We start from the raw sequence: 21098 nt of genomic DNA on the forward strand, positions 1-21098 counted from the left end.
ATGCATTGATGAGCACAACAAAGGCAGGATTTACATTGTTATATTATAATAAAATGCGCACGGAATACTTAGATGATAGCTTTGCAAGGACCTTCATTTTATTCAAATGAATGTTATACATAATCTAATCTTTTAGCATGCATTGATGAGCACAACAAAGGTAGGATTTACATTGTTATATTATAATAAAATGCGCACAGAATACTTAGATGATAGCTTTGCAAGGACCTTCATTTTCTTCAAATGAATATAATGTGCATGTTGTGAAACCAAGTCATTATTTGGGTATGTACGCACCTTCATTTTCTTCAAATGAATGTAATGTGCATGTTGTGAAACCAAGTCATTATTTGGGTATGTACGCATGTTACCATGCTAAATCAAGGACGATGTTAATGTTATGTGAGGTTGATCATAATATGCACTACATCTTTGAATGGCATACCTATTCTTTGTATTATAAAGAAGCTTTGTATTAAGCTTTTATATGTTTTGGAGATTGTATCTTTCTAGGGCTTAGCTTGGCCTAATGAATACTTCTAATGTGAGATGATTAATCTTTCTATAAATTAGTTGTTATGGTTGGACTCCCTTTATTGTTTGGACATTTGGGTAACAATTATTCTATTCATATGCTTCCTACAACGTTGAAAATACTACTGTACAAGAGGTCAAATTCAATGCCAATTGTTATGGTTGGACTCCCCTTTATTGTTTAGACATTTGGGTTACAATTATTCTATTCATATGCTTCCTACAACGTTGAAAAATACTAGTGTACAAGAGATCAAATTCAATGCCAGCTCTTTTTCGGTTAATTACAAAGGAGATGTGATCGCCTTCGAGAATAGTGTAGTACCTTGTAAAAACAAAAGTAAGGTTAAATTAAAACCAAACCATGATTATGTCAAACAAACTAATGAGATCAAGAAGAAATTAAGAGTTCAATACCAAATTCCTGTTTGCAAGGATTTGCCATGTTTGAGGCCAAGTTGCAAGATACACTTATGAGCAATGGGAAAGCGAGGGTAAAGCATGGAAATGGTGTTAAGAGACCCATCATTGTCTTGCCAATCTTCATCCCTACAAAAGGAAAAAAGTTAGCAAAAGGGGTCAATGTCTTTCATGGACACATTTGTGGAAAACGATGCAGAGAAACAAGATAGAAACTCTTTTTGTGAATATTCTTTCTATCCCTATTGTGCACTAGATATTGGTATCCTATCATCTTTGTGCCTATATCAAGTAGTACTAGAAAGTGATAAAACATATGCATCACCTTGTGCTAAACATATGCATCACCTTGTGCTAAAGGAGGTGTGAGTGTAAACAACCTTCCTCAAGTAAACAACTAATAGTAGTAACATGTGTGTGGAAACTCGTGTCTATGAAGTGTGTTAAGTAAACTATTGTTTGCGAAGTAAACTATAGTCAAATATGAAGAAAATTCACCTATAGCCTTGGTAGGGTGGAGGTGAATGAGGTGGATGCTTCCATTGACACATTTGAAGAGCCCTCACAAAAAACAAGGGGTGGATTTTCATGAAGCTTGAAGGAATTGTAAAGCCCAATAATTTACATGTCCTTTGTGTGGCATAGCTGTTGTGACCTCAAAAAAGAGAGTCACAAATTAAGCCTTTAATTTTTATTGAAATTGTAATTATACAAAATCATTTAATTGTAAAATGTATGAAAAAATAGGAGAAATGAGTAGCTCCACATCACATGTGATGCCATAATCTATGCACATTCTCATGTTTAAGGTTAGTGTTACGAAAATAATAAATATGCATACACCTCTTACGAACTTATATACAAAGTTTTGATAAACCTCCCTCCCTCCCTCTATAAAGTTAAGTTTTGGTTTATTGCGCACTCTCTCTCTCTCTCTCTCTCTCTCTCTCTCTCTCTCATGCACACACACACTCTCTCTCTCTCCCTCTCTCTTATGCACACTCTCTCTCCCACCCTCCCTCCCTCCCTCTCTCTTATGCACACCCTCTCCCTCTCCCTCCCTCCCTAAGTGTTACTAAAGTAATAAATATGCATACCTATATCAAAGTAGGTTTTGGTTGTCAATGCAATGTGTTAATGAAACTATGCTTACTAGTGTGGTTATCAATGCAATGTGTTGATGAAACTATGCTTACTAGTGTGGTATCAATGCAATGTGTTGACGAAACTATGCTTACTATAGTGATCCTCTCTCTCTCTCTTCAATGCAATGTGTTGATGAAACTATGCTTTCTAGTGATCCTCTCTCTCTCTCTCTCTCTCTCTCTCTCTCTCTCTCTCTCATGAGACTGCATGTATGTACCAATTAGTATTAGTTTTCTCACCAACGCTTTTAATGATTTATTCGAATATGATGTGAATATCTTGATGCCAATATTTATCTACCTATGGAAAAAGGGTGTGTTATGTTTTTATTGGGCACCTGAAGTAGAAGGTGTTGGGGAAAGTTTGCAAATGCTTGTTGACCTTTACAACTGATTGAATGCTGAGGTCTGGGCCGATCCAATCACCACTTGCAAAAGGACCCTTGTCATTAAAGAGCAAGGCTTTGGTGAGCCCTACAAACCCAACCTTTGTCCAAGTCATGTGAAAATGATCGAACCCAAATCCATAGTACTTCTTAAGAGCCGAAATGTCTAGCCATTCATAGATCAAGACACCCACACGTAACACTTGAAACAAACTGATGCCTCTTAGTGTCCGCCCATCCTCAGGCCTACATAATACACACACACACAAACACACACACAATCTAGAGACATCGAAATTGCTTTCCAATATAAGATTTGCCTTTAAGAAAATATCAACATCTACCTTAGCCTAAGTGCTTCTTTTAAGGGTGACTTTATAAAGTTTGATAGATAGGGCTGCCCCTAGAAGTTACAAGCTTCCTTGTTATTATGAAACAATTCTAAGATTTTTGAATAAAATGAGGGAGGCAATGTTTTTGAAATGATACCTTATTCCATCTAGATAAACTCGAGTAGACCCATTCAAGACACCGGATAAGCTAGTGAGGCTTAGCACCCAATCTGCATTAGTGTCCTCAAAACCTTCAAATTGCTGCATCATTCCAAGCCAAAATTAGCCTTATTTGGACTACTATTGTCACTTGGGTTTGGGAAAATGTTTATGATATAACCTTGTCAGCCAACATTTGTTGCAAAACTCTCACAACAAGGGCTCCAGTGGAATGGCCCACAAAGTGCACTGGATGCGCTTCATCCCATTCCGGGTAATGCCCTGCAATTTTTTAATGTAAAAAAGACTAGATTATCAATCTTGTTATTTTTTTAAAAGCCATATGGTTTTAAAAGACTAAATTACAAGCTTATTATTAGGACTAGTAAGAAAATTATTCTTTATTACAAGCTTATTATTAGGACTAGTAAGAAAATTATTATGTTTATTAAGCAAACTCAAGAAAATGTTCAATCACCTGACATGTTGACTCCTATCCATCTAGGATAGGCCACTAAAAAATGAAAAATTGACTAAATTGCATTAACAAGCAAATTGGTCATTAGTTGTTTAACCAAATTGCAAAAGGCAATCTAGCAATGTATAATTTATCAACCCAACAATCAAGCTCATGAACCTTTATTAATCTTTTTGGATTTTACCATCAACCATCAAGGGAAAAAGCTGATCAACCTTTGTTAATTAATCTGTTAGACTTTACCAATACAATGCAAAGCAAAAAGCAGCAATTAAAGGAAAAAGAAGGTTGGTTAAAGCATTCAGATTCGACCAAAATAATGTAAATATACATAAGGGGGGAGCACATTAATGTTTGTTAATTATCAAATTCTCCCAAGCCATACCGTTAGCATATGTTCGACCGAATTGAGAGTGGCCGGATATGGAGCTGTGCTCCAAGCCAAAGTCTACTTTCCCACCTTTCAAGTAGTAGAAGAGCTCGCGAGCTCTGCAGAGAGAGGAATAATTAATCAAGCAGTTAACTAGCTAGCTAATCATGTGATTAATTAATTGACAATTAATCGTTCTACTAATCCACTGTCAATACCTGTCGTGGATGCTTGTCAAGGACCCAAGATCAGGCACAAGTACCCGCCCATCTTTCTTCTCAGCTCCTCCCCAGTAAGACAATCTCCCCATTTTCTGTAAAAGAACGAAACCTAATGCCAAAAATTAATTAATCTAGGAAAGAAAAAACAGCAATTACTGCAACAAAGATTTGAGCGTCAACCCTTGCCAGCTTCCTTAATTAAAATCCAACCACATTACGTTAATCCTGATTTGAGATAATTTACCCCCTTTCCGAACCCGAATATGCCATGCACCAGCACAATCGGCGCATCGTGATTATCTCCCACGACGGCCCCATTTAGCACAGCTTCCCTGGGATTAGCGCTAATCTCTTGTACTGATGAGCTATGGCCGATTGGGTTAGCACCAGATGAGAGATGATTAAGCGGGATTAGGATGTCTGTGGCTACTGCCCAACAGAACATGCAGGAACCGTAGAGCAAATGCACTGCAGAGCTTATAGCCAGCTCCACGCAGCAAAGCAAGAACAGCATCAGATTTCCAAGGTAAGTAGACATAATCAAAGCTCTGCGGTTGGATTAAATACAGATCAAATAAAGGCGCTGGCTGCTTGAAAGCTTGCAGCTCATTAAACAATGGTGGGGTGAAGCCGAATTAACTTAATCAATCAATATTAATGGTGGGATGAAGGCAAGAAGTGGGCACTTGAAAACGAAGCTAATTTGCAGGATAGACTACAATATATATCTATTAAGATAAGATGGGGTGGCTACTAAAATATTTCTTTCTTGCTTGCACCGCCATTGAAGCTTAGTGTATAGCTCAATGCTTGTCTTGTGGCACATCCTGCCATGGAAGCTTGAAGCAAGGTGCCAAAACATGCTGTGTCTTCTCTAGCTATTTTTGTTCTTTTATGTGCTCTTTTTCTGATTTTCAGATTACATGGCGGCGATTTCGCCCAATTCTTTGCCGTTGAACCTTGAGTCCCACTGCATGCATTATTTTGGAAAATTACTACTTATTGAATGTAAAATATGATTAACGTTTATTATTAATTAGGGAGTTTAGGGAAGAAGGGTTAAATTAGAATTAATTTCAATACACCATACACGTGGTCTTTCTTACTATTTCTAAAGAAACGAGTCCACACCTTTGCTAATATTTATGGTACCCAAATTAATTAAATAATTTGGGTTTGTAAACCATAGGAGGAAATTTTTTTTCCTAAGGTGCATTAAGGGTTGTTAGCTAAGGGTTTGTGAATGAATTTTTCTTAAAGACATAATTAGAAAGAGTTGAGTGTTTGGTTATTTCTATTAGGTGGTACATTGTCTAGTTATAAAAGTTATAAAGTAGTCTAGGTGCTCAAGGAGTGCCCAAGTTAGGGTAGGTACACCATTGGGATCTATGAGCCCAGGTGCTCAAGCTAGGGTAGGTACACCATTGGAACTATGAGAACGTGAAGTTGTTTCATTGATTGGCAATCTTGTTGGTCCAAGTTGAATGGTCTATGTATATCCCCTTATTTCCTTATTGTAGCTGAGCTTGTTAAAGACACTTTCTTATCTTTCTTGAGCTCTACTTTCAACTATTAGGGTAACCAAGAGAGATCGGTCTCACCTCCATAGTGCTTTGCATAAGTCCATAAGCATGTGTGGCACTCATGTAACATATATGTAACACTCGATTGCTTAGGCTAACCAAGAGAGATTGGTCTTGCCTCCATAGTGCTTGCGTATGTCCATAGAGGCATGTGTACCTTTCATGTAATGTATATGTAACACTTGATTACACAATAAGAGATTTTCAAAACTGGGACCAATAACATATACACGATGGGTAGAAGGGTTGTTACATGTACAAACCTATGCATGTGTAGTAATAAGGGCATGAGTTCTAGGTATAGTCTTTCCTATGTGGAGGCAACAGTTAGAGAGGACAGTTTCTATCTAGATTTCAATCTAAATGCCACTACTCTCTAAAAATATATAGAAACTTTTTTTTTTCATTATCCTATGAATCAAGCCAGCTCTCAACCAAATAAAGCATAACAACATTGTTCTTGAGTTACTTGCATACTTGAATCTTAATGGAAATGACAACCTAAAAGTGATTTTTTAAAATAGCATGAACATAACATTTTATTTCTAGTGTTCTTTTCTAATAGTTAAAAATGGTAGATTTTTATGTGTGTTTTCTACTTTAGGACTGTGTGTGTGTGTGTGTGTGTGTGTGTGTGGGTGCACATCACACAACTTTTAGAGAAAAATGTAAGGTGCATTAAAATAAATGATATCAAAAAAAAATGAGAGTACTTCCATAAGTGTGTTATGTATTATTTCATCCACTAGACATACACTCTAAGCAACATCATATTATTAATGAAATGACATACACTCTAAGTATGTTGTGTATTATTTCATCCATTAGACATACACTCTAAGTATGTTGTGTATTATTTCATCCAATAGACATACACTCTAAGCAACATTATATTATTAATGAAATGACTACATTTTCATGATTACAAAGGCACAACATAAGGGGAATACCAATTAAAATTTAATCCCACTTTTCTCTTGTGATAAGCCACTCATAATTTTAGTTCTACTGTACAATGATCATTTTACAAAATGGTTGCAAAAATTGCTAAAGAGAATGTCAAGTGACATTCAAGCTTGTTATAAATTATATTATTTAAAGTGACTATTTCTTCTCTAACTCTGAAGGTGGCAACATCTAAGGAGCCACATAACTAGATCCTAGTGGTAAAGTCCATATCATGTGATGAATGCAGGAGGATATGAGCTTTTAATAGCCCTCACTCCAACTAGTACATGATTTTTAACTTCTCTTGAAAAATTTTAGAGTACAAGAGAAAACTAAGACAAATAATTAGTTTAGCAAGAAATAGCCCTCAATCCAATTAGTACATGATAATTTTTAACTTCGGTTGAAAAAGTTTAGAGTACAAGAGAAAAGTGTGACAAATAATTAGTTTAACAAGAAATTATTAAAAAATCCTATCATATTTTTAAATTTAAACATGTGTACCTTAAAGTAGCACTTTAAAACAAAATATATTAATTACGCTAGCTAAAAATATAAAAAAGGATGATAAGAAGTAAGAGGTGAAAGTTACCTTCTGGAGGTTTTTTCTCTTGATTGATTTCTAAATTTATGCATTCAAATATATTCTTCACCATTCTACATGACAAAAATTAATATTTTGAACACCATCTATTGCATTAATGTAGTAAAAGTGGTGCACATCTTTCTTTTTAAATTGTTTACATGATCATTCAATGGTTCAAACTACTTTTCATTTTTCATTCACATTTTTTAAAGATGTCCTTGTGGTTGTTCCGAGTGTTCATAATATCTTACACCCAATCTTTATATTATAGTGTGTTAGCCTTAATTTTATAGATAAGCCAAGGTTAAGATGGAATGCACACTTTAACATATAAACCAAAAGAATTAGGGAGAAGCATGTGGGATAAAGTCTTGCTAAGCCTTATGAAAAGCTGATTGGGCATCTTCAAGGCCTATTCCACTATTATATATTAAACGTGAGGCTCTCTAAGGGCTACAGAAGCACCCACCTACAAATGCACCAACCAAGAGAAGTGTATGGATGCCATCATTGTATAACCAACCAAGGCAGTTAAGAAAGAATAATGTATAGTAGTAAGGGGAATAGGTGCACATAATACAAACACATTCTCACATTGTACAAACACTATATACACCTATAGATTATATCTATATATGTGTGTACAGAGATGATATCATTGCTAGACCCCCCACCCCTCACCAAATAAGGTAAAATTGGCAAGGGAGCACCTTACTCAGGGCCTCTCCTAACATTGTCTCAAAGAACAGCTACCTTAGTATCAACCCGTAGGAGATACTGCAAGAAGGCTTCGTTAAGAAATATAAGGGGATTCCTCTAGGGTTCTATTCATCTAGACTTCTATAACGAAATTTAATAGTTTATTCCTCATCAGTTCTCATAAGAGGACTAACAATATGCTCCTCTCGAAGGCTCAAATTGTGGTACCATATTCCTTGATAATGAAGATAACTACTATATTTTTTTACGAATCCTATTTTCTAATAGTCGAGTCAATTCTTGGAGTTGTTTTCTCTCATCTTGTAAATCCTCATTTCCTTAATCGCTCATTTCTTAGATTCTATGACCAAGCCTAACCCATCCGACCCAATGGGCTAGCCAACCACCCGACCACTTAGTCATAGAATATGAGCGTTAATTGTCGAGTTTGGGTTGTGCCATGTACAAGGGAGTCATACTACCCAATCTTCCTAGCTGGCACTAGAGGTAATTATACAAGAAAATAGGCATACCAAACTTCCTGAAAGAAAATAGGTAATTATACAAGAAAATAGGCATACCAAACTTCCTGAAAGAATGATACTAAACAATTTTCTAAACATTCTTTTAAAAAGAAATATAATCATCACCATCATATACAATCCATTGGTCCAACTCAATTCCACATAACATATTAGATGCAATGGGTTTTTACCCTCTTTTCACCCATCCAATCTATGGATAATCCTTCTAAGGAGTTTGGGAAACCCAGCCATACGTAGCTCACGGGATTCTAGTTTCAAATCACTAGGAAGGGCATAATTGGCAAATGTTCTCCAAATACCCAAAGTCTCATAACCTTTGCACCGGTGTATATATAAAAATGGCCACGAACAGATCTTTGCACTAGTAATGCCGACGAAATTCATAGACCCCTCCACTGGTTCAATAATGCCCAGGGATTTGGCAAACCCTTGCACTATCACATGGACCCTCATCCTTCCGAGCTGGGTCAAGACTCAAAGGATCCTCAAGTGAACTCCCTGGTGGTGGCGAGGTGACAACAAACACACGACAACATAACATCCTGTAAGGTACCATGATAGATGACATATGTACACCATGGCATCGTATCATAAACAATACAATGAAAAATAATGGCATGGTACCATGATAGATGACATATGTACACCATGGCATCGTATCATAAACAATACAATGAAAAATAATGGCATGGTACCATGATAGATGACATATGTACACCATGGCATCGTATCATAAACAATACAATGAAAAATAATGCAACATGATTCAAGAAACTTCACCATGCACTATCACGATAACTGGAGCACGGACCCTCATCCTTCCGAGTTGGGTCAAGACTCAAAGGATTCTCATGTGAACTCCCTGGTGGTGGGGCGAGGCGACAACAAACACATGGCGACATAACATCCTGTAAGGTACCATGATAAATGACATATGTACACCATGGCATCATATCGTAAACAATACAATGAAAAGTAATGCAACATGATTCAAGAAACTTCACCATGCATTATCACGAGATAACTGGAGCATGGACCCTCATCGTTTCGAGCTGGGTCAAGACTTGAAGGATCCTCATGTGAACTCCCTGGTGGTGGCGAGGTGACAACAAACACATGGCAACATAACATCCTGTAAGGTACCATGATAGATGACATATGTACACCATGTCATCGTATCATAAACAATACAATGAAAAATAATGCACCATGATTCAAGAAACTTCACAATCATGCATCTAATTCAGAAGCATCAAACTAACCCACTTTAAAATAAGATATTAGTCTTTCTTTGGTGGATTTTATCTTTTCTTAATATCTCCCATCAAGAGTCTTGGTAATTTCTGATCAACTTAGCTTCTCAGGTCATCGGACCTTCCTTTAACAATAATCCTTCTAGATTCAAGGTGTAACTCATAATTTCTCAATATTAAGCCTTGGTCATTGATCTCATTTATTAAAGGTAAACCATCCTTAGTCTTAGAACAAATAGACGAGTCATGCAACCATCCATATTGATCTAAAGTCTTTTCATCTATCATGTAAGGTTCCCCCCTTCTAAAATGGGAGAAACACTTAAGATAGTCCACTAAGTCTTATCTTAGAGAAAATTTCCTACTCATCGACACCTTGACCATACAGAGATTCAAGGATACGATTCATAGGTAAGACCTAGTTCTATCCCGTAGGGGGAGCGTGGTCTTCTAAAATCAAATCACCCATAGGGTAATTGATCACATAAATTGGGCAACTACAAGACCTGATTTCTAGAGGCAACGCTTTTTTCCTCATCCATGCAAGGCATAGCCGCTGGCCTAGTCTTCTAGAATAGAGTTGCCCGAGAACCTATTTATCTAGCGTAGGGCTTTTACTTAATCTGTTGGAAAACTACCCGACTAATCGGGTCCACCCGTCCGTAGGAGGATGGTGCCGTCGGGGCATTCCATCCTCCCACTTTCCACCCTACTCACGCGTCAATTTGTTTTCTAATTAATCCTACCACACTGTTTGACATAAATAAACATGTTCCTTAATTAAGGCCCTTTTCACAAGGTTTGTTAAAACAGCCTTTTTCTACAATACAATCATACCAAAGACAAGATTTATAAAAACAAAGTTTAATCATGAATCAATTTTATACAAGCCAAACCGGCTCTCTTGTTCTTTTCCTTTATACCGCCGCCGCCGATGATCTAGAATTCGGCCTTCCAGCCTCTACATGCTGGGCAAAACCCTACGGGACCATACACCTCATCGTCGGCCGCCGCTGGCGAGGACTCAAGCCAGCCTGTCGCCCTCTCAGGCTCCACCGCTCGATCCTCCCGCCCCTCAGAGGGATGTCTGCGCACTAGGGTGGGCTAATTCACCGCACTAGCCTGGGCCCTCAGAACTAGGCAGCATCATAATCACTCGCCTCAATCGGCAAACCTCATTATCCCAATGGTATGAGGGATACCATGGGCCAACTCCGGGCCTTACTAACGTCTCCGCCGTCCAGCTATACAAGCACAAGAACGGGGCAGCGTCAAGGCAGGGAGAAGTTGTACCTGTACCTTAATATAACCAAGATAACAATCCATTTACTCCACTAAACCATAGGACTAGAATCCATGTTACCTTCTTAAGAAAACAATCCTTTTCTCACACAGATTTTAGCATTTCAACTTGAGATTGTGATAAGACATTCTTTATTAAGACATATGCTGTTGTTTAAAAGAATACAAACTTTAAATGATAAATCAATAAAATACATCACTGTAACAATCAATAGAGAAGCTGGGGCCATACCTCAACCCCTAAGAATGATATGTAAATAAAAAACAAAATATGTATATACCTTATAGAAATTTGTCGTTTATCTCGTTGTCCTTGCTTGTTAACAAGAGCTTTAGAACTTGACATATGAGAATAGAGTCTTCTAATACCTTGTCCTTTGATTGAAATCATACCAATAATCTCCAAGCTTTATCTCCTCTTACTCATACTGTGACTCTTCTCTCTTTCTAAGATCTATGGCAAAATAGCCTTCTCCTACAGGGCTACGGCATACTATTCTTTCTCTAAAAGAAAAGCTATGGAGTTTTGGTCTCTTCCTCCGAAAGACTATAGCAATCTAAGCTTCTTTTCTGAGATATTAGATAAGAATGAAGGGATATAGGCATCTCAAGCTCTAGGATTACCTTGAGACTACTTGCTGCCTTCTCACAGTTTTCTCTGTGTAGAGATCCTGACAGAAACAGCAAACTATTTCGGCCATAACTCTCTAATAAAAACTCAGAATATGGTTATGTAACCAGTCAAAAGAACGGGAAGGCATCTGGTCTACAAGCTAGCGTGGGCAGAATAGGCAAAAACGTCTGTATATAGCCACAAACGCACCATCTTTAGAAACGTGTTGTTTTTCCACATTTTTAGTATGCATGGACTCTAAATGTGTAAAAGTACTCTAAATATGACCTCTTATCACCTAAACTTGAAATTCTATTTTTGGGAATACTTATCTCTTAATAGAACTATTCTTATGTTCTTATTTCTTTTAGGATTTTTGGAGCTAATATTTTTATTCTAACCTTTCCTAATGTTTCTAGCCTTGTTGTCTCACTCTTCTCTGATTACACTCTCTTTCTTTATTGAATTCTATATTAAAAAAGACACATATATACATGGCTTGGGAGGGACCTTACAATCTCCCCCACTTAAAAGATTCGAGATGTCCTCATCTCGCAAGCCAAGGTAGTATCTAAGTAAATCCTCCTGTCTCTTTAAAAGTGGTGTCCCCACTAGGTAAAAATCTTCTTTTATCTAAATATTGTTCTTAAAGATTCGTTTATTTCATGTGCTTGGCTCGTTTTGTTGTGCCTCCAACATTAGGACTTGTTTGGGGTCTTCTTGGGCCCTTTAATTTGCCCCAAGCCTAATGACAGTCATTAAGGAATGGTGCAATGGAAGAAGGCCATGTGGAGAAAAATGTTGGGTTTCCCTGCCCCTAATATGCAGGGGTCAAACTTGAATCATACGTTTTTTTTTTAAAGAAATTAGGCTGAAAATGCAAAATCTTTCAATAAAATCAGATTTCCCACCTTTTTTTAATAAAGACAGCTCAAACTGGCATAAATGACCCCACCTCAAAAAGTGGGCTAGGGCCAGAAACGCCCCCCCATCATTATCCCTCATTTAAAGCTACTTTTTCCTCTCCCCACTCCCTCTTCCTCTCTCTAAAACTAGCAATTCGGTTTTGAGTCTCTCTCTAACTAAAAGAATCTTTTTTGGCCTCCTCCCTCCCCATTCTGCCTTCCCCTTCCCTCCTAAAGTTAGATCTATCTTTCTGTGCCTTCTTGGCTATGGAAAGCTTGGAAAACAGTCCACTTTTTCCCCCATCAAGTCCATCCTCTCTTGCTTGCACACATTCTTCACTCTCCTCTTGCTAGCTTATACACATTCTTGACTCCTCTTGCCAGCTTATATGCTCTGCTAGCATTAGGTTGCAGAGATCTTCTTGGCTATGGAAAGCTTGGAAAACAGTCCTTTTTTCCCCATCAAGTCCATCCTCTCTTGCTTGCACACATTCTTCACTCTCCTCTTGCTAGCTTATACACATTCTTGACTCCTCTTGCCAGCTTATATGCTCTGCTAGCATTAGGTTGCAGAGATCTTCTCACACACCTACAACTTCATAGCATTTAGCTTAGTCGGTTAGCCAAGCACAATGAGTCGCCGACCTCGTTCAAGGGTGGAGTCCTTTAGCAGCAGCAACGAACAAGACGACACTGGCTTGTGGGTTACAAGCACCTTTGCAAAAGGAATGTGGGTGACGATGCGTCCAAGCACAAGGGGAGCCCACAAAGTCTCTCGCAGATACATAGGGTTAAAGTCACACCATTGGAAGGGTCGCATAGTGGATCTCAAGCAGGGGGCTGACGGAAGCAAGCAGGTGATGATCCAACACGTCTACAAGGCATCGCAACTCCGTGTTGACAATGCCAATCACAAACGCTTTCCTGCAAATTGTAAGTTTTATTTGTGCTTCTTGTTTTATGGGCTGCACTGAGACGTGCTAATATCATTTCATGTTACGGAAGCTTGATTTTTTCAAGTGTGTTCTTGTAATGTTCTGTGCAGACATCTTTTCGTCGACATTTGTGGAATGGGAGCCTTTAGAGGCCCTTTCTGGAACCTTTGAGGCGCACCACTTTGAAATCGGCAAGCTACTATATACTGGTTGTTCAACATCAGAGCTTTTAGAGCGCTCAGTTTTCTTCTTTCATGCAGAGTATATTGTACCCACGTCAAGAGATGGTTCTGGGACTCTACGGAGGCTCCCTACACCAAGTCTCACGGACCATGATTGGCCAAAGCCCGACAATACTTTGGTTGCACTAACCAAACGTCGGATTGAGATTGATGTGTGCAATGCAATGAAGTGCACCTATGGGTCACATCGTGCGACTCTCACGTTCTTCATGCCTTTACATTTGTTTGTGTTTTTGTTCAAGGAGGCTGATGTCACCGGACTCCTACAATGTGGATTGCAAAGGGAGGCACAGTAATGAGTGCCTTTTTGCCACCTTCGTGGGATTTGAAGGTTATTCAACATCAGGGTGACAAGATAAAGTGCATGGTGGTGTCGGAGAAGATGGTCGTTCGGTACCAGCTTGGAAAGCAACAACTCTCTATTATCTTTCCTTACAGACGTTGGAAGCTGACTGGAGGCGAATGGCAAGCACTCGATTCGGACATCAACGATGCAGAACAGCTTGATGTACATGTTAGCACGCAAGCTGATGTGTGGGATATCGTAGTAAATGCTGATTGGAATATGGCGAACCTAAGGGAGTACTTAGGCCTTAGGTTTGCACTGAAAGGTGACTTTTCATTTGTGATTGATAACACACCTCTACGTAAGAGGAAAGAGGCATCTTACTTTTGTAAAAGCATTCCCTTCCCCAGATGTATCCATATCAAGCAAGCTATGTAACAGATTTTGAGAGATTAAGTCAAAACAATTTTGGCTACTCGCAATTTGCGTTCAATTTTGTGCACTTTTAAGTTTTGTCGCGTGTTTTTATTTTTTTGGAGGTTTTAAGTGAGTTTTTAAACATAAAAAAAGTTTTAAAGACCTCTTTATAAGTCACTTTTGGCCACTTTGAGTTCATCTCCTCACTCTCGGCATCTTTGCGGTCCCCTCGCCTTCTTCGCTACTCAAGCATGGCCACCCCCGCCCAAGCTCTCCTATCTCAATTGCACAAGCTTGACCTCGATCACTTGATCGAGAAGCTTACACCCATCTTTCAGACATCTATTGACATGGAAGGCACCGCCGAACTCCATAATGACGTGTTTGGGGCGTTCACTAGCTACATGGACACATACATGGCTGAATATTGTGTCAACTTTGAAGACGAGGAGGGAACTTGGGTGCCTGTGGATCTTATCAAGCATACCTACAAAGCGGACAAAAATTTCAGGTTCAGGCTTGCAAGATTCCTGAAAGGCCTTAGTAGCGCATATCTAAGGGAGGAGGAAGAAGATAACCTTGTAGGTCTTGGAATGGGCAACATTGGCACAAGTTTTTTGAGGTGGGACATGACTCTTGCCCTCCTGATCTTGGAGGGAACAGAGAAAAGCAAGGGAAAGAGGAAGGCCACTCCTCCAAAGAAAGCCACACCTTATCTCTTGATCAAGGAAGCTGACCCAAAGGAGGAGATTGTCACCCCAGTGCAAGAAGCATCTCTTGCACTTGTGACTTTGGCGGAAGAGCCGCAAGCTGAGGCTGTGAAACGGGACATCGAAGGGGACGATGTCATGGATGAAGTTCCAGAGCTCGAAGTGCGAACTCTACACCCCATCATAGTAGAAGGTGTAGAGTTCTTATTTTTGGATGACATCGCCCATGTCCTTGGGCTGCACCAGGATGAAACTCTCTCAGTCATTGCTATGTACGCGGGCATGCGAGACACACAACAGCCGTCCAAAGATGATGACATCCGCATTGACTTCAGTTCCGCAGATGTCACAAAGGTACTTGCGCTCCCGGAAAATCATGCCTCAATAGAGTCCCTTGTGGCAGAGACTCTTGTACAAATATCCCAGTGCAAGGATTTCTACGAGAGTGTGCCAGAAACTAGCTTTGCCCCTCACAAGCCGCTTGCCATTTCGGATTCCGTCAGCCTCGGGAGCATCAATATTAGTGATGCAGACCTTGCGGATCATGATGATGCCACTGAGGTAGTACACCCAATTTCTTCCCTTCTTAATTTGTAATTTTTTGAAGTCAACTCATTCTTCTATCTACTTTGTAGACCGCAAGAGAAATGGACTGGTTCGCAAGCCGAAAGGGTGGAGCACGAAAGGAGGTGGAGGGGAAAGATGCTGCGCTATGGCACTACATCCCGAGCTTCAATGCCGAGATGCTTCGCGTAATTCACAACGACTTTTCAAATGATACGCAAGCTGAATTTTTGAAGTGCAGAGCCCTAAGCGCCATCCTGTCTGAAGCCCCTATAGCCCAAAATGCCCATAAATGTATTCTTGTAAATAGGGAAGCAGCTATCTATAGCTTTGGTGATAAAGGTGCAGGGTCTTTCCTAGGATTTTGTGGCCTTAGCCTTGGACAAGGCATCACTGCTGATGCCAAAGAGATAGCCGAACGCATTGGTGACAAACCATCAGTAAAGACTCTCACCCACGAGGCTTTCACCAAGCTCATCAAGCGAGTTGGCTAGATCCAATGTACTCATTTGCCTTCTGTGAAAATCAAACAATTAATGACATCAAGATGTTTTTCGAGCTGATTTTAAGTTTTATCTTCTTGATGTGTTTATATGTTGTTGTCGTGTCCTGTCATGATGTTTCAATCAATTTTTGTGAACGCTCGTCTGCCATCGCCCGTCCGACTTTGGCTCGACTCGACGGGCCGATTTCTCCCGCGTATGGCCCCAGAAGGGTATATCAGCTGTGCGGGGTGCGCCGGGGTCGAGGGGGGGGGCCGGTGGTCGCTCCGTGGAGCCTGTGTGCCACGGAGCGACTTTTGGCTGTTTGACCAGGGGGCCGAGGGGGGGGCCGGTGGTCGCTCCGTGGAGCCTGTGTGCCACGGAGCGACTTTTGGCTGTTTGACCTGCCGGTGGTCGCTCCGTGGAGCCTGTGTGCCACGGAGCGACTTTTGGCTGTTTGACCAGGTCAAACAGCCAAAAGTCGCTCCGTGGCACACAGGCTCCACGGAGCGACCACCGGCCCCCCCCCTCGGCCCCGGCGCACCCCGCACAGCTGATATACCCTTCTGGGGCCATACGCGGGAGAAATCGGCCCGTCGAGTCGAGCCAAAGTCGGACGGGCGGTGGCAGACGAGCGTTCACATGAGGTCGAATGTACATAGCGACAACAATTACATGCAAAAGACTACAATTACCTTGACAAGACAACAATCACTTGCAATAGAAAATAACTTTTTTGAAAATAGACATGATTTTTTATTAATTAAATTGAGATTACAAAACACGGTTTGTTGCATTACAAAGGCTTCCCCTATCTAGTGAAAGAGAGCTTCCTCTCCACGGATACGCCTAGCTAGATGAAGATCAGATGGCTTCAAAGTGACACGTTTTGCATGCACCATGCACAAAACCGCGTCTTGGAAAAGCGAAACCAAAATATCCTCGGCACCTTGTTGCAGAGCGCCTAGTGCCGCCGCTTGCACACGATTGACATCCCGGCGTTGGTCGTGGATAATCTCTTTGACGAGACGCCCAAAAGGTGCCTTTGGAATAATTGGTGTGCAGGTCTTTTGATATTTGCGAATTTCTCTAAGGGCAACTGTCCCTGGTCTCCACCTTTGCTTCTTCTACGTTGTTGGGGGCGGTGGTGCTTACGCGTGGCGAGTCCAAGCTGGCATGTCATTTTTAAACTTCTGTCGCTGCTCTTGGAAGTTATCGGAAGGGGGTTCTGTGCGTTTAGGAATGGTTTTCCCCTTCTTAGCCTTTGCAAGTGTTGGAGTTTTCTTTGCCTTTGCAGATGGAGTCTTGGGAGCTGCTCTCTGCTCTGCCTCCTTCCTTACTCGCTCCTCTTCATCTTTCCTGTCTTTTTCCTCACGAAGCCTCCGTGTGTTTGCTGCCCTGGCTTCTCGTTCAAGCTTCTGTCTCTTATTTTCTACTTCCTCAGCTGAGAGTTTTCTCTTTCCTTTACCAAGTGCACGAGCCAAGACTCTGTCTAGCATTGCATTGACAATCCTATTGCTCGGCAAGTGCTCCCTTTCTACTGTCTCTTCATTTCTCCTCTTTGTATATTCTGCTCGAAGACTTTGTATAGCCGCTTCCAAAATTGTGTCATCTTCGTATCCGGCCATTCGCAGGTCAGCAACAAATCCGTGAGCTTTTCTGTTAAGCCAATCCTCCTCCGCAGCAAAGAATGCTAATCTTCTCTTGTTGCTTGCGACGGCCTGAGCTTCTTCTACAGCCTTCTTATCTGCCTCCGCCTTCCTAACTGCCTCATCTTCTTCCTCCTTCTTGGCAGCCTCATCCTCCTGTGCTTTCTTTGCTGCCTCGTCCTCTTGAGTTCTGACGGTCTCTTCGGCTTCTTTTCTTGCTCTCTCAGCTGCCTCCATGTCCTCTGCTTCTTTGTGTAATCTCTTCGCTTCTTGGCATTCTTGGGCTTCTTGGGCCTCTCGCTCAAGCCTCACACGCTCAGCTTCCAGATCCACTTGGTCTTGTGGGTAAATGTTTGGGATTGCAGTTCTATGTGCCACCGGTAAGGGCCCAAGGTCTTTGAAAATGTCATCCTGCGTATTGGAGGGAGGATCATTTGGGGGCTCCATGTGCGTGAGATATTAGTGCACGAGCGAGAGAGAGAGAGAGAGAGAGAGCGCGCGAGAGAGTCAAGGGGAGAGGAAGAGAGAGAGCTCACAGGTCAAGACTTTTAAAAATGACTATAAAACTCACTGATATTTATAGGGGGCCAAAATTACAAAAAAGTCAATTTACAAAATGAACGCGCCAAAAAGTGGCGAACAAGAATTATTGGGTGGGTAACCACACACGGCCATTTCTTAGTCGACCACTGTGCCATTGCCTCGCTCTTTCACGTGCCATTGACGCATTGCACCCTTCTCTTTCGCCTTGCACCTAACACCTTCATGATTTTGCGCCTCAAAGACAAATTTCCGGCTCGCTTTTGGGCCTTTCTCCCAGTAAGTGCACGGTAAAACCAATTGAACATTTCCTAAAACGCATTGCTGCGAACCTTGCCACCGCCATGACCCGTGTTCTTAAAATAGGCCGCCTTGGCTTGGTAATGTGATCGTTCCATGCCTTGGTTGCTCCATAGTGCAAGAGACCCGTATTCATCTAGAAAGAAGGAACTGTGCGCATAGAGAATATGCATGTAGTGTGTTATATGAGTTTCCCCCCACGCATCGATCATTTCTTCTGTGAATCTGTCAATCGAAGTCTTGAATGTAGCTATCTCTGCTTCATCAAGATACGGGCGCTCAAGAAGCCTCATCATCTCATCACAAGCTTCCCACACATGTGCACGCTTCAATCCTAGTGTCGCCTCATTGCCTCGATAGGTTGTTACATCACAAATCTGCTTCCATAATTTAAAATGTGTATGGCTTTGAGCCTCACCATAGTTTGAGAGCAGGTGTCTTGCTTTTGCACCACCCATACATATCTTATTAGGGTTATCTTGGGTACTTGATGGGTTTTTGTGATCCTTAGAGAGGGTGACAGCACCTGCGTGAAGCCCCACGGATGATAAAACAACTTCAAGCTCTTGGATGCCCTGTTCTCGCCGTGACTCTGGCTCCATGTTCCAAGCATAATTGATGTGGAGCATCAACAATTTGTCCAGAATTCTAAGTCTTGCGTGCAAGGTACACACATGTACTCGCGACAGTGGAATTGAAAGAATAGGGTTCCAAGTAGCATCCTCCTCTGCGCGAGATGGTGCCTTGCTTTGATTGCAGCTCATAATTCCATTGAGCCAGACGTGCATACCCTTCCCTTTTTGTAATTGATTTGAGCCCTTTGCACTTGCCTGCTTACGACCTTTCACCTTGGTTGCTTGTTTGGCCTTCCCCACTGCGACACTTGGCATCCTTGGATGACAACAAAAGATGCATGGAAACAAAGTGTTAGCACCGCTTTTAGTTCCCAACATGCATTTGAGGGTCTTGAGATCACCACCAAGGTGCCACTCTATTTCAAAGTGACCAGTGCCAGGCACATGCAAGACTTCACCATTTGATTGCCTGTGTATCACTCCTTGAATACCTGTACGGGTGAAGTACCACCTCAGATTGTCATGGTCCTCATGCGGAAGGGTCCATGCCGCCTGCCACCATATGTTCTTCTCAGACTGCACTCCAAAGTAATCTTGCTTGCGTCGCTTTGTGTGCAAGTTATTCTCCGCATCACCTGTTTCATCTTCGCCGTCTAAGCTCTTTCGCTTCAATGCCCTGCTCATGAGTGTCACTGACATTCATCCAATTTGAGGACAAATATAGCCTTTCCATCCGTCTCCTCTAATGTCATATCATAAAACTGAATCATAGCTCGTTGAAGCGCCTCCACCTCGACGTAAACATTGTTAAACTTGTTGTAAGCAAAATCTTTTGAATTTGACATTGGCATGCTACCATCCACCCATCTGTAGCCACCTAGCAAGTCGGCAATATTGTTGTTTGCTGACTTCCTTGCCATAACTATACTGTATGGTGTTGGAAGTATAGATCGTGTCATTCCTTTGCCTCGTAGACGTGCTGTGATGCAAGTATACAAAGCCTTGTATCCCTTATCACTGATACCTGCTGTGTCGCACACAGTGAGCATGTCAATGGGACTGACAATCTGCTCGAATTCCTTGAGAAAATACTTTTGAATCCTGTCACGCAACGCACCATTTACTGGATTGGTTATCATATTGATTACTTTCTGCTCTGGAATAATGTGCTCAAGGATAGACTCCTCAGTATTGGAACAACCTAATATTGCTTTAGCACATTCCCTGGACATCACATAGTTCAGAGTCAATGACATAACTATATGAAAAAGGAATGTAATGCTAGTTTTGAAGCTGTGATTACCTTGTTTGACGCACACGTCGCTTGCGAGCCCCCCCATCTTTGGAAAGAAGACTCAGAGGCTTGCGCTTTCGCTGCCTTGCATTATATCCCATGGGGAGGTGAGTGAAACGATCGACACGTCGGCGAAGGTTCCGAGTTGAGTTTCGAAGACGGAGATAGTTCTCTATAGCTCGATCCCTCCTTTCCACACCTTTATCAAGCTTCATCTTCTGCTCTGCATCCTCCTTCTCTAGATCCTTGACTCGAGCCAGCATATGTTCCTTTGTGGCCATGAAAGTTGACGCACATTCTTCCTTTTCTGCCTTGCATAATTTTAGAAGCTTCCTGAGGTGATTTTGATTTGAGAGTTCCTGCAAGTACAAAGAATAGAGCCTCTGACAGTACCCTAAGAAACCATTATAACCATCACCCAAGAAGCGTACGACCTGCGTGATATTACGAAAAGGGGGAGGTGCACCAGTCTGTGGATCAAGGGGATAAATGCTTCCATCAGTCCAAAGATCAATGGCTTTTGCACCTTGAAGTCGTAGCACCTCAGCAGGAATACATCCCTTCGTTCGATTACTTCGCATTGTGGCATACTCCTCGTCTAAGTCCACATGCAAGCGAAACTTTG

At 41.2% G+C, this 21098-nt stretch overlaps 1 protein-coding gene across 2 annotated transcripts; it reads right to left on the minus strand.

Annotated features, from left to right (window-relative positions):
• Positions 1 to 583: 583 nt before the first annotated feature.
• Positions 584 to 4718, minus strand: LOC147614165 (uncharacterized). Of its 2 annotated transcripts, XM_086780414.1 has the most exons (9): positions 4290 to 4718; positions 4043 to 4137; positions 3840 to 3943; positions 3158 to 3258; positions 2975 to 3078; positions 2438 to 2731; positions 1453 to 1599; positions 952 to 1083; positions 584 to 859 (listed from the first exon to the last, which is right to left on the minus strand). In XM_086780414.1, exons 1-9 carry the CDS (start codon positions 4581 to 4583, stop codon positions 709 to 711), a joined length of 1422 nt encoding a protein of 473 aa, XP_086636540.1. In that variant the 5' UTR covers positions 4584 to 4718; the 3' UTR covers positions 584 to 708. The 2 variants fall into 2 exon arrangements, with proteins under 2 accessions (XP_086636540.1, XP_086636541.1); XM_086780415.1 differs by lacking the exon at positions 2438 to 2731.
• Positions 4719 to 21098: the final 16380 nt, after the last annotated feature.

Source organism: Cibotium barometz, chromosome 42 (assembly GCF_041138505.1).
Source record: "Cibotium barometz isolate CiBa-2024 chromosome 42, ASM4113850v1, whole genome shotgun sequence".
NCBI lineage: Eukaryota > Viridiplantae > Streptophyta > Polypodiopsida > Cyatheales > Cibotiaceae > Cibotium > Cibotium barometz.